Genomic DNA, 14,711 nt, shown 5'->3' on the forward strand with positions numbered 1-14,711 from the left:
CATAACAATGTCTGTAGGACTGACTTGGGTCTATGGATAACACAAACGGCACAGTAAAGGCTGTAAAGGGGATGAATTATCAGGAAATTAATGTTGTCATTAAATATCCCATTGCAGTAAGTCCACTTGTATTAGATTTAAAGGACCAGTGTTGTAGCAGCAGGTACACTGACTGCATGTCAAGTCAATCAACTGCACTATTACTTGATCGCACCGTAGTGACAGAAAAACAACAATAAAACCATTCTGTGTTAAATGAAAGTGAAAAAAGGCCTAAAAACCTCCAATAAATCTCCAGGTGGTCTGGGGAATAACAATGAGGACTGCATGTCTGTTATGAAATACAACTTTAAAACTGAGAACTCTTACGTGCTTGTAATGACATGCTCAGCGCTAACAAAGAGATATGCTCTGTGGGATGTGGGTCTGCAGAATTAAACTTGTGTGAGTGAGCAGCAATAAAGGACATTTGCTCACTATCTTGGCAGCTTTCAGAGAAAAGAGCCTGCTATTAGGAGGTTTTCCTTGTCTGGAGCATGGGGAGAGATTGTCTGTCTGTCGGTCTGGACTGTCAGCCTGACTGATTAGAGTGGTTATCAGGGCATGTGTGTGAGTGCTTGCGCTCACATTCAGAATGTGTGCTCATATCTATGCCGACAGCTACCTGGCAGACCGTGCTTTCAGGTGTTCAGAGAAGGAGGTCTGTGGGACATGAGGCCTTCAAGAATTACTTTCTGGCCCATGCTGAAATTCAAGAGTTTTACTGTATAAGTAGCTGCATGACAACATGAATCATTTTGTCATCTCGTTGGCTGCTTAATCTCATCTAAAGCATTAAAATGGAGGGGATGAATTAGATTAGAAGACTTTGCGAGTGTGTGCAACTGTGTGTATACCTTGGGCTGGTGCAGGAGCGCTCCCTGTACATGACCCCTCCTCCACAGGTTCTGGAGCAATCGGACCACTGGGACCAAGCTGACCACTGGCCGTGAACCGCTCTCGGACCATGCTCTCCATATTTAACACACTGACCCCTTCGACACCACTGCAGAGAAGAGAAAGAGAAGAAAGGAAGGAAATGAAAGAGGACAAGACAACAGAAACAGCTTTCTTATCAGTACTTGAGCGTCAGCCAGGGCGTCTTGCCTGAGATTCCTGGTTTGGACAAATGCCCAGCACTACACCTGGACACCCAGACTCTATAGCTACATCCAAAACACACACACACACACACACACACACACACACACACACACACACACACACACACACACACACACGCACACACACACACACACACATACACACACACACACACACACACACACACACACAGAAGAGTTAACAGCACTCAAAATGCTTCTGCAGGTGTACATGCATGTGTGAGCAGCGTGAATAAACAATATTAGTAATTCTCGTTTTCATCAGTACCTAGTAGGGCTGAAATGATTCCTCAAGTTATTCGAGTAATTCGATTTATAAAATTCCTCGAGGCAAAATTCTGTGAATCAAAGCTTTGTTTAATCCACTACATTCTAGACCCCAGGTCACTAACTAGTCTGAAGCCAGACTTCATCCTACATAGACCCAGACCAAAATCAATAAAATTGCTGCTCACTCACACAAGTTTAATTCTGCAGACCCACATCCCACAGAGCATGTCTCTTTGTTAGCGCTGAGTATGTCATTACAAGCACGTAAGAGTTCTCAGTTTTAAAGTTGTATTTCATAACAGACATGCAGTCCTCATTGTTATTCCCCAGACCACCTGGGGATTTATTGGAGGTTTTTAGGCCTTTTTTCACTTTCATTTTACACAGAATGGTTTCATTGTTGTTTTTCTGTCACTACGGTGCGATCAAGTAATAGTGCAGTTGATTGACTTGACATGCAGTCAGTGTACCTGCTGCTACAACACTGGTTCTTTAAATCTAATACAAGTGGACTTACTGCAATGGGATATTTAATGACAAAATTAATTTCCTGATAATTCATCCCCTTTACAGCCTTTACTGTGCCGTTTGTGTTATCCATAGACCCAAGTCAGTCCTACAGACATTGTTATGCTGTAGTGCTTTGATGCTGTTAAGAGTCTAAGGTCTTCTCATTTGAGAACACATGTTAAAACTAGCAATTTCCTCCATGCTGTGACACAGAATGGTAGAACCAATTACCGTTGTTTTTATTTTCGCTTGTTGAAGTCACAGTCAATTAGCAGAAAACCAAGTCAATGTAAATTCCTAGACACCGTCTCTAATGTTTTTCCTAGTTGTATTTCGAGCCAACTGTCATTTGAATTGTAAACTTTCTAAATATTGAGGAAAAAATTTAGTGAATCGAAGCTTTGTTTAATCCACTACATTCAAGACCCCAGGTCAAATTATTGGCACCCCTGGAATTTTTCCAGAAAATATACCATTTCTCCCAGAAATTGTTGCAATTACAAATGTTTTTGGTATACACGTGTTTATTTCCTTGATGTGCATTAGAAAAACACAAGAAAGCAGAAGAAAAAGCCAAAATTGACATAATTTTACACAAAACTCAAAAAATTGGCCAGACAAAATTATTGGCACCCTTTTAAAACTGTGAGTAAATCATTTTATTTCAAACATGATGCTCGTTTCAACTCACCTGTGGCAAGTAACAGGTGCTATATAGAATATATAAAATATAGAAATCACATCTGAAGCCAGCTAGAACGTATAAAAGTTGACTCAACCTTTGTGTTGTGTGCCTATGTGTGTCACACCAAGCATGGAGAAGAGAAAGAAGAGCCGAGAAGTGTCTGAGGACTTAAGGAGCAAAATTGTGGAAAAATATGAACAATCTTAAGATTACAAGACCATCTCCAGAGATCTTGAAATTCCTTTGTCCACTGTGCGTAATTTAATCAAGAAGTTTATAACCCATGGAACTGTGGCTAATCTCCCCGGACGGGGATGGAAGAGAAAAATTGATGAAAGAATGCAACGCAGGATAGTTTGAATGGTGGTTAAACATCCTCAGTCAACTTCCACACAAATTCAGGCTGTCCTGTAGACTCAGGGTGCAAAAGTGTCAGTTCAGACCATACGTCATCATCTGAATGAGAAGAAGCACTATGGCAGGAGACCGAGGAGAACCCCACTGCTGAAAAAGAGACATAAAAAAGCCAGACTAGAGTTTTCAAAAATGTACCTGAGTAAGCCTCAGTCCTTCTGGGAGAATGTTTTGTGGACAGATGAGACTAAGGTAGAGCTTTTTGTAAAAGCACATCATTCTATTGTTTACAGATAATGGAATGAGGCCTACAAAGAAAAGAACACAGTACCTACAGTCAAACATGATGGAGGTTAAAAGATGTTTTGGGGTTGTTTTGCTGCCTCTGGCACTGGGTGCCTTGATGGTGTGCAAGGAATCATGAAATCTGGAGACTATCAAAATATAATGGGCAGCAATGTAGGGCCTAGTGTCAGAAATCTGGGTCTGCATCAGAGGTCATGGGTGTTCCAGCAGGACAATGACCCGAAACATACCTCAAATAGCACCAAAAAATGGTTGGAGACAAAGTGCTGGAGAGTTCTGAAGTGGCCAGCAATAAGTCCAGATCTAAATCCCATTGAACACCTATGGAGAGATCTCAAAATTGTTGTTGCAAGAAGGCATCCTTCAAATCTGAGAGACCTGGAGTAGTTTGTAAGAGAAGAGTGGTCCAAAATTCCATTTGAGAGGTGTAAGAAGCTTGTTGATGGTTATAGGAAGTGATTGGTCTCAGTTATTTCTTCAAAAGGGTGTGCAACCAAATATTGAGTTGAGGGTGCCAACAATTTTGTCTGGCCCATTTTTTGAGTTTTGTGTAAAATTATGTCGATTTTGGCTTTTTTCTTCTGCTTTCTTGTGTTTTTCTAATGCACATCAAGGAAATAAACACATGTATACCAAAAAACATTTGTAATTGCAACAATTTCTGGGAGAAATTGTGTATTTTCTGGAAAAATTCCAGGGGTGCCAATAATTTCGGCCATGACTGTAACTAGTCTGAATCCAGACTTCATCCTACACAGACCCAGACCAAAATCAATAAATTATAAGGGGATTTTAAATTTGACAGGACGCTTCTATTTTAACCAGCGCAGCTTTTCTAGTGTTTATGGTATTTATCAGATCAGAGGTGGAACTACGAAGGCAGTTTGACAGAGTCAGACTTTCTTTGTGGGAGTCGGCTCGACAACTAAAACCTCAGTCAGAGTTAAGAGGTATGAAGGTGGTTTTCAACTTTCTTTGCTAACTCAGACTTTGTGCTTCAAACTCATCCATACAAATAGGAGCGTTTAACACATCATTTGACTCATTTTCCACACAAAATAAACCGATTGTGTGCAGCTGCTTCAGTCAACAGGATATTTTAATGGAGAACAGTGAGGAATATAAAAATTTATGATGGTAAAAAGCGCTGCAACTGGAAATTATGTGAGATAGGAATGGCGGTAGAAAACTTTTAAATGTGCGTAATGTATTTATTTTACAGATGAATGCAGCTGATTTTTTCCAACAGACAGCTGCACAATAAAACTATTAAACTTCATATATTCAAACATGATATTGTACTGAAGTGCATGTAGGTCTGACGCTGTTTCATAATGAAGGAAATCACTTTAATTTGTGGCCAAATCAAAGTGAAACTAATGTTACTGACTGAATATTCTCTGTAATAAATACTAATAAACTAATCAGTTTTCTTATTTGTGTTCTATCAGCTACAGTACCAGCAGTTTAAACAAATCAAACATAAAAACATATCAATGCAATTTTTGCATCAGCAACTAAATACATGTGGGGTTCCCATGGCTTTGAGTTTTAGTAGAATACACCTGTACTATACTATATATGTACAATGGACCACAGATGTCCGCCTGTGTTCCTCCAGAGCGGTTTTTCTGTTGCACAACATGCTCACTTCTGCTTTTGATGCTGTAATGTGCATGCCTAGGATGGAATCCGATTACTCAATTAATCGCCAGAATAATCGATAGAATACTCGATTACGAAAATAATCAATAGCTGCAGTCCTAGTATCTGGTTTGATCTCTGTTCTCTCTCTTTTTAAGCTGCGACAATTGACTTTGAATAATAAAAATATTTCAATGCTAGGCTCACATTTGTCCTAATCTGAGTACTAATTAGAAGTGCATGCATAGTGTCTAATTACGATGAAGTGAGCAATAAAGTGAGATTGAGAAACTAGCTGCTACTATCCTTCACGGGAACAAAAAGATCTTTCCTCACCATGTCCGGACCACAGTTGGTGCCTTCTGCAGCAGGCATGAACTTGGTCTCACACCGGTGCCCTGTGCGGTGACACCACAGCGACTTGCAGATGTCCTGTCGAACAACACATACACACACACACACACACACACACACACACACACACACACACACACACACACACACACACACATAGTGAGGTATCTTCCAACTATAGTGTTTTCTGCTATCATCACTTGTGGCAACTTTTGACATCACTTTCGTCCCTCTTTCCTCTACACTGACCCAATAGCACCTGCTTCTTGCCAAGACCACCATCACGCTGGTCGATAAGCCCGCACTGCCTCCAAATAGGCTTCTCCACAAAGCCTCGGTGTCAAATTTAATCACTGTGCTTCTTTAATGAAACAAGTTATGATTGTATGTGTCATCTGACCCAACAATACAGAGACAAAGCGAATGAGTGAGCACAGAGGGAAAACTGGGGTCGAGAGACAGGCGGCGGAGTCTGGCAACTCGCCCAACTGCAACTGGCAACAAGAGAGGAACCAAAAAGGACAAGGGGATAAGAACGGGGAGACAGCTCCTGTGTCTGTTTGAGTCTTTGCCCGCATGCAGATCTACTTCTCTGACTTCGAGCAGATAGGTGACAGCCACATCAGCATGTTGATAATCCTTATACACGATACAAGGATGCCCCTTGGGATAACAAAAAAGTGTGGAAAAAGTGTGAAAGGCAGCCCATCCACTGTTAATCAGTCTGTAGGTTAATTTACCACCCACCAAAGACTGCACAGGTCAAAGAAATGCAGATGCAGTATTTGATTTCAATATATGAGGGATCTGGGGAGGTTGTGAATAACCAAGTGAGCTAATCTGTCATATATACGATCTGGCAAAGTCCGTTTTCCAGCAATAACAGCCCTGCAATAGGAAAGCTTGGAGTATTTTAAACAGCATTTACATGTGAATCAGAATCACTGCATGCAGCTAGCATAAAGGCTTATATCAAGACTATAAGGATTTGGGGTGAGAGGAGGGAGGTGTTTCCCTTAAGATGATGGAATGGATTTTAATGGAGGGTCAAATGTGGTTGGAGGTTGCTGTGCAAAGATTATGCTAATTAATAAAGTGCCAGTTTAGCACTGCATCATTAGCACTGTAAAGCAGACAATTCCAGCCCCTATATGATCTAGGGGTGCTCCGTCTCATTACTGGAGGCTCTGGTGAGTCTCAGTGCAGACAAAGAAACACATGAATAGCGGATGATTAAGGACTGTTGGTCCATGTAAAACCAGGACTATTCAGCTCAACACAGGCTTAGTTCAATGGCCTGTTGTAAGAATGATCCTTCTTCTCTTCTTCTTCCTGAATCGTTGTAGTAGTATCGTTGTTGACTTGTATTCCATAACAATACTGCATTTTGCCCAGGATGTTCTCAAATAAGAGATTAACAATAAATCTCAGTCATTGAATAAAGGTAAACAAGATGAACAGTGCATGCTAGCACCTCTATCTGGCTACTGGCAGCAGGGATTTGAGCAAAATGCTAAAAGGTGACTAAATGACAACACAAACTTTTGTTTTCATTGCAGCCTATTTCCTATTATTTAATTCATATTTAACTATCTCTGCTTATATATATTTTTTAAAGAAAGTTAACAAGGTTGTGGAGTTTTCTAGCAGCTCAGTGAGGTTGCATTTTGGTGCCGTGGTGGTTTAAGCTGAATGCTAACATCAAAATGCTAACACGGTCACAATTAGGGTTGCCACCCGTCCCTTAAAATACGGAATTGTCCTTTATTTGACAATTAATTGTTGCCTCCCGTATTAAATCAAGACGGGACGCAAATTGTTCCGTATTTTCATAACGTCCCGTACACGTCTGTCACACACTCATCAATAATAATAATAATAATAATAATGGATTAGATTTATATAGCGCTTTTCTATTAAGGCATACTCAAAGCGCGTACAATGGATCCAGTATTCATTCACTCACACATTCTCAGTCTGGTGGTGGTAAACTACATTTATAGTCACAGCTGCCCTGGGGCAGACTGACAGAAGCGTGGCTGCCAATCCGCGCCTACGGCCCCTCCGACCACCACCAACATTCATACGCATTCATACACCAGTGTGAGTAGCTGCACTGGAGGCAAGGTGGGTGAAGTGTCTTGCCCAAGGACACAACAGCACATGACTAAGACAGAGCGGGAATCGAACTGCCGACCCTTTGATCATTAGACGACCCGCTCTACCACCTGAGCCACAGCCGCCCCAAAACTGTATAATGAACAAAATAAAACACAGGAAATATTAAGGGCAGCTAATTTCTTCGACGTAGGACCTATGTAGCGAGGACCCGATGCCAGGTCCAGCGGATAGACTTCTCTGCGCGCCCGGTCCTACCCTGTCCTACCCGGTCCTATCTGGTCCTGTCTCTGGTTGCCTGGTTACAGACACTGCTGCTCCCGCGCATTTAAAAATGTCTACAAGCGAAACTCCACCACGTCCACAGAAGGAAGAACATTTTCAAAATTGCAGACGTGAGTGGGAAGACTGGAACCCCTGGCAGTGGGTACAAGCTGTGTTTTCTGTTGCTCATGGACTGGCTGAAGTAAGGCAGCATCAACATGTAAGAACCATGAGAACAGAGAGAATCCAACCAGCAGGTCACAGTTTATCATCTAATCATCTCCTGAAGTCCATATAGTAAGGGACATCATGATGAGATCAGCTAGATTTCCTACAGAAAATGGTTGTGAATTTACCAGAGGATGCTTATAATCATGCTGATGTGGCCATAGACTTTACAGCATTTTAGTGACTCAATAAATGCCTAAGTTGTTTATTATTATTTTAAATGCTTTTTAGTTATTAATAAACATTTATTTAATAGTCTGTATGTAATCAATAAATGGTCTTTGCCTATCTATAGAAAAACTCATTCAGAACTCTGATATGCTAACAGCACTAAATAAATCAATAAATACATGCATACACACATAAATAAGTTAATACATTAATTGTTTTAAAACATTATTAAAACAACTGTCTGCAGAGAATTTCTTTGTCCAGTATTCTGCATTCAGTTGTTTACGTTTTTGCAGAATCCAGTATTGCACACTAGTTGGTCATTACATTTTATTAGTATATTTTCACTGTTTAAAATGATGCCACTTTTTTTCAGACACAACCTGTGATAATAAAACAATACAAAATTCTTAGTTTTGTGTTTATAAAGCACTTAAAGCTTTAAGTATGGCTAAATGCTTTTTTCAAAATTAAATATATCACTCCTTAGGTGGCAGTGGCCCCAAGTTCAGTAAAGTTGGAAAGACATTCACAGAGTCAGACTTCTGGCATCAATAACTCGTTAGATATAGGTTGTCAAAACATAAACGATGCCTCTTTCTCATCGTTGTAAGGTAGACAATGTGCTACAAGCCCAGTTTTATCAAAAGTATCTGTCTTTCAAGCTGCGCAAATAACATTGGTGTCTATGGAGTGAACAGGGACCGTCTGCAAATTACAAAACCGTTGCATTAGTGAACAGAGACACAAATATTCAATAGCTTCACTCTTATATACTGTAGTGTCACCAAAGTCACTGCAGCCTTCAACTGGCTCCTGTTGACACCAATGTTATTCCTGCAACTTGAAAGACAGCTACTTTTGATCAAACTGGGCTTGTAGCACATTATCTACATTACAATGATGGGAAAGAGGCATTGTTTATGTTTTGACAAGATTTATCTGAGTTATTAATGCTGGAAGTCTGAATCTGTGAATATCTTTACAACTTTACTGAACTGTGGTCCCAAGCAGCTGTGGTGGCAACCCGAGTCACAATGGCAATGCTAGCTTGCATAAGGTCACACATGATCACAACCTTAAGACTGTTTTCCACTGCAGGAAGTTACAGGCTGTTTTAGGGTGGCCTTCTGTGTGTTCAGACCACAGGAAGCACCCCTGGAAGAACATCTTTCAGGGCTGTTTTCGGGGGAGAAACAACTATCTACTCTCAGGTAAGCAGAAAACTGGAGTTATATCCAGTAACTACAAACTACAATTGTACAGGCTATCACAGCAACTAGCATGAGCTAACTCTAAGCCTGAGCCTCCTGGTTAATCAAAAAATATTTTTAAAAGCAGTAAAATTCCTCCATAAAATGCATAGGATACCTAGTCTTACCTTGACAAAATCAAGGCTACACAGTTTGGCCTTGGAGCCAAATTGCCACTTGCACTGTGTGTCCGCGTCATACAGCTGCCCAGGAAGCTGTTCAGGATACTTGTATTGACCAATCTGCTTGGGCTCGTCCACGAGACAGGAAGCTTGGGCTGTTCTGGTGTACAAAGCACACCACCTGTATCAGTCAGGAAAGGAGAGCCACAAGAACTGACTGGTAAACTGAAAAGTGTTTGTAAGTTAGGCCTACCCAAGGAATCGGCTGAGGTACTGCCGACTGCAAGTGGACCAGGAAAAGACCCCATTGTTTCCAGCCAGAGTAGGGGACATAATATTCCCCTCTGTCTTGCGACAAGGGTTCCCCTCCCCATCATGGATCATCCCAAAACTGGAGAAAAAATGAGATAAGAGATGTGAAAACTAACTGCACATAACCAGACATACACAGACATTGATTGTCATGTAGTGTGAGTTCTTTGTAGGTTAAACTGAGTTTTAATGACAGTACAGTGTCATAGCAATACAAATACAAAAGACAATATAAATTATTGTATTTATTAGATTTTATTGATACTGACAGTTTTTATTGTGAACCTCTAGTAATATTTTCACTACCTTAAGATATAAAATTATAGATTGATACATAAACGTTTCTCCCTTCCTCTATCCATCAATGTGTCATATGTTCAGCAACCATATGTTTTTAGTAGGGCTGTCAAAATTAGCACGTTAACACAGATTAATCCAGCACCATAATTAATCAGATTAAAATTTTTAACGCAATTAATGCATCTGCAGCACAGAATGACTCAAAATACCTGAAACAAGGCATTTCGGGTCTTTTAAATTTGATGGGTCGCTTCTATTTTATCGGCGCAGCTTTTCCAGTGTTTATGGCATTAGTTTATCAGCTCAGGAAACACATAGACCAATTAGATACGAGTTCAGCCATCCCACGTGACGCTACTCAGCCAATGAATTGGTCTCCAGCCTAAACATCACAGCTGAGTTCAGAAAACAGATGAGGGACAGAGGAGAGGAGGACGGACAAAAAGATAAACAAGAAAAGCACTCAGAGACTGCAGTGCTCCACCAAGACTGTTCATTCCTCAATTTGTGTATTCAGAAATCACAACAACATAGAATCTGGCCATTTAATATAGTGTTAACTGTTCCTGCTCAGCTGCCCGGCCGTGGTCAGAAAGCACAGGGGAGGTCGGTTCTCCAGGGCCCAAGTTACCTTCGGGGTTAACCCCCTTCACTTCACCAGCGGTTGTGGAAGGCAAAACACAGGAGCCCGGCCTTGTCTGAGATGCTGCAGCCTTTAATTGTAAATTGACTGTTGCTATACCGTACAGTTGCACAAACCCAGAAGCTACACTTCTTAACTCTTCTTCTCTTAACCGGCTCTCGTCTTCACTCGCTCTCGCTGCATTCAGGGCCGCTCGGATATCTCTCTCTCTCTCTCTCTCTCTCTCTCTCTCTCTCTCACACACACACACACACACACACACACACACACACACACACGGTGCTTTCTCTCTCTCACAACGGAGCCACGCACTCTTATAACAATAGATCGACCCACAAACTAACTAAATAAATAATTACCTTGCGTGAGCACAGGTATGATTTGTGCATGCGTACGTTATGTAGTACAGATACTGAATTGCGTGACGGAAATATGTAACGGGTCAAGTGAATTGATGCAGGTAACTGACACAGCGTTCACTTGTTGTCGTAACCATGACAACCCCGCCCGCTAAATCCTTAACAAATCCGTGGATCCAGACTATAAGCCGCATCACTGCCAAAATCTAATGAGGTGGTCCTTGTGTCATTTCTGACCTTCCCTGAAAATTTCATCCAAATCCATTCGTCTGCTTTTGAGTAATGTTGCAGACGGACAGGCAGATTCAGACAAACGTACGCCGATCGTCACATAACGGAGTAATAAACAAACTGACACAGAGAGGAAAGTCGCCCTGCACATGTTGACTACGTTTGGCTCAACATAGCTTCTCAACTATGAACATAATCCAAACTAAATATGGTTCCAGACTCACCAATGAACTCCAAATGTGTTTGAGAACGACCCTGACACCATTTCGATCATGATTCAGAATACTGACAGCTCAGTTCTCCCATTAAGCAGCAGGAGTATAAGGGGAGTGATATAAGAGAAAAAATGTCAACTGTTTCAATTTTTTTTAGATTTAGGTATTGTTAAAGATGTATATAAGTTGGTTCAGGTTGTTCAGTCATTATTTTTCACATTTTTTTTAAAGATGTACAGTTATATCAAAAGTTATTTATTAATAAATGTTGTCAAAATGTTCCTGAATCATACTGAATTTATTTGATTTGACGGTCAGTTATTGATTACATGCAGACACTAATAAAACTATTAGGTTATATCCACATATATCACACTAATTCAAGTTAGACATTAAAATTTTCTGGACCTTTGCTTTAATACATTTTCTCTGATTTGACCTCTTTGAATTTTAGTTGAATACCATTGCGCTAAACAGTATGTTGGTCCTCTTTTTGGATACAAAAAAAACCCCAAAGAAAGAACAATCCACCAACTTAAAGTAATATGAACACTCTACAGGAAGGAGTTTTCTTTTCACCGAAGCACAGGCGTTTAACAAACATGTGAAGTGTGATTAATCGAAATTAATCCACAGCAGCCCTGTGATTAGTCTGATTACATTTTTTAATCATTTGACAGCATTAGTTTTTAGTGATTAATAACTTTAAGAAACTAAATTAATAAATATTCTGACATATTGTCACCTGGATAAAGTAAAAAAAAAACAACATTCAGTTCCTTTGTTTGTTTTGAGAACATGTCAGACAGATGAGTTGTACTTCAACAGGAAATCTATAAATATGAAAAATAAACCTCCTCCAATCCCAATGGAAACGTATTAATACAAACATGGAGCTGTGCTGCCTGGGGCAGTTTCCATTATTCTCTCATATAGTGTCATGGAGTAGATGAAGTAGTGCTCTAATGCAATGCTTTTATTTAAGAGTGTATTTATTTCTTTAAATCAAACCAGGTTTTACATTTAATACAGATGCATTACATCCACTCAAAGCAGAAAGCCAATTCAGTTGCACTGCTCTAAAATAACATCTATTTTATTTCTACTGCTATAATTTCTGTCAAGATTTTTGTCAGATTTGACAATGAAAGAAACCTTAAAAATGTGGAATACAAAAAAATCTCATGGTGTCCAGACTCTGTGTGACTTGTTAAGCTCAGCTGATCATCAATCCATATTTTACTTGCTCTCACAACTGCATTTGATACAGTGCAAAAGAAATTACCAGCTTTTTCCAACGAAGAGTTTTATCCATAGTCAAACATTCTTCAGCTTTAAGAAGGTGACTCATGCTTTTACTACTTCGAGGCCAGACTTTGCAATTTATAGTATGTTGGAATGGGCCAGGAACTAATGTCTAGGTTGCTGTTGGTTCATAATATTGCAGCTATATTCTTGACTGGTACACCTAACGAGGATCACACAAATAATTATATCAACTGCCTATTCAGTATAGGATTAGCTATAAAATTGGGTTACTTGTTAATGAGTGCTTGAATGGACTAGGCCCAACTGATTTATCCGATTTGTTCCATTCTTATGCTCCACATTGCTTGCTTAGGTCATTAGACCATCCATTAAGGTTGAGTCATGGTTGTCTTTTGCTCACAGTACAATATATACACATCAATCTGTTATGCAGACAGTCACATTGCTCCTCATATCAACCACAGAAAAACACATGTGGCTTGTGGATGTTTTTGAAATGCTAGCAAAGACTTTGAACTTTTCTCAGGATATATCACTTGGTTACAGACTGAACTGTAGCATCGTGTAAGTAATGACACAGCACAGAACTTCTGGAGAATCATCGTATTCCTACTGCGTTTGACTGTGCTTCATAATGTTGCCTGTTTTTTGTTAAACATACTTGTGTCCAGACTCATGAGCAATGGTGAAAGCCAAACCCAGTCCTGTATCTTCGTTGATGGTACAACTCCTGTACTTACTGCACATGCCACTTATGGGGGCAAAACCTGCAAAGATGAAGAAAACAGGGAGGTAGGTGAGGTGTTAGTAATATGTGATGCTTAAAAAGCCAAAAGTTAACAAAATCAAACCTCAAATATGTAACATAAGCACCACTTGTCTCTTTTTCTGAGTTGTACACAGCACATTTTCTGTTATGACAGATTTGGCAGGCAACGAATGTCTGTCACATATTCACATATTTGTGAGCATTAAGGTGAATTTCATATAAGCTGCAAAGTATGATCTCACAAGTCCTGACCAATTTACTGGACGTCTGTTCTTAGACCATGATAGCCGACCAGTTCAGCGGAGTATTTCTGATTTTTGACTTAACAGCTTTAAGAAAATCATAACTGATCCTAGATATGGGATTTACTGTAACTGACAAGCTGACGAGAATAGAGACACTTTCAAATTACCTCTTTTTCCCCAAAATGACAGCTGATCAATGTTAACATTTCAGTCCTGGGACCTTTGATACATGACACATCCCTTCTCTTTATGTTTTTTTAAAATATATTTTCTTTACAATTGTGTGAACTTCTAAGTGGTCACAGCTGCAGACGGCTAACATATCTCACAGAACCTTGTCAGTGTATTCCATACTATCTACTGCTGCTTCTGACTTGATTGTAAAACAAATGGTTTGGCTTGTTGAGGTGACCCAACCAGCAGCTTACCCAGAGTGTCACAGGGTTCATTCTTCCAGGAACATATGTCTAGCCCAGTGAGGAGAACAGCGTGGTCGTGCCTTTTACCTCCTTTCCCCACCAGACCTGACTGCCACTGACAGAAGCTGTTGAGGGACTGGTCAGCATGGTGATTTATGGTCAAACCAAGCTGAGAGTGAAAGGAGAGAGAAGGAGAACATGAGTGATGACCATGAGCCATTTAATCAGCATCCATTGAAGGACAACACAGCTAAGTAAAGCTCAGCGGAGTTAGCCTGAATCCACTCACCGGATCTTGTTCCAACAGCAACAAGCTAACCACCACAATATTGATATCCGTCCCAATGGTGCCATCTTTGAAAAGACTGGAAACCTGCAAATGAGGTGAAAACTGTTTTGGGTAACATCCAACTTTTTTCCTTGGCATTTTGCCTTATCTGGTTGGGATAAGCTCCAGCACACCCGTCACCCTACAGAGGATTAAGCAGTGTATAGATAGTGGATAGA

At 40.2% G+C, this 14,711-nt stretch overlaps 1 protein-coding gene across 3 annotated transcripts in view; it reads right to left on the minus strand.

Annotated features, from left to right (window-relative positions):
* The window catches only part of adamts18 (ADAM metallopeptidase with thrombospondin type 1 motif, 18), a 102,455-nt gene that overhangs the window by 58,521 nt on the left and 29,223 nt on the right, over positions 1-14,711 (minus strand). For all 3 annotated transcript variants that reach the window (XM_055012342.1, XM_023265998.3, XM_055012353.1), the window contains 7 exons: positions 14,494-14,577; positions 14,214-14,373; positions 13,433-13,538; positions 9,696-9,833; positions 9,449-9,602; positions 5,269-5,364; positions 897-1,045 (listed from right to left, as the gene is read on the minus strand). In XM_055012342.1, the coding sequence (XP_054868317.1) occupies positions 897-1,045; positions 5,269-5,364; positions 9,449-9,602; positions 9,696-9,833; positions 13,433-13,538; positions 14,214-14,373; positions 14,494-14,577 (887 nt within the window). The remainder of the gene's footprint in view (positions 1-896; positions 1,046-5,268; positions 5,365-9,448; positions 9,603-9,695; positions 9,834-13,432; positions 13,539-14,213; positions 14,374-14,493; positions 14,578-14,711) is intronic.

Source organism: Amphiprion ocellaris, chromosome 1, assembly GCF_022539595.1.
Source record: "Amphiprion ocellaris isolate individual 3 ecotype Okinawa chromosome 1, ASM2253959v1, whole genome shotgun sequence".
Lineage (NCBI taxonomy): Eukaryota > Metazoa > Chordata > Actinopteri > Pomacentridae > Amphiprion > Amphiprion ocellaris.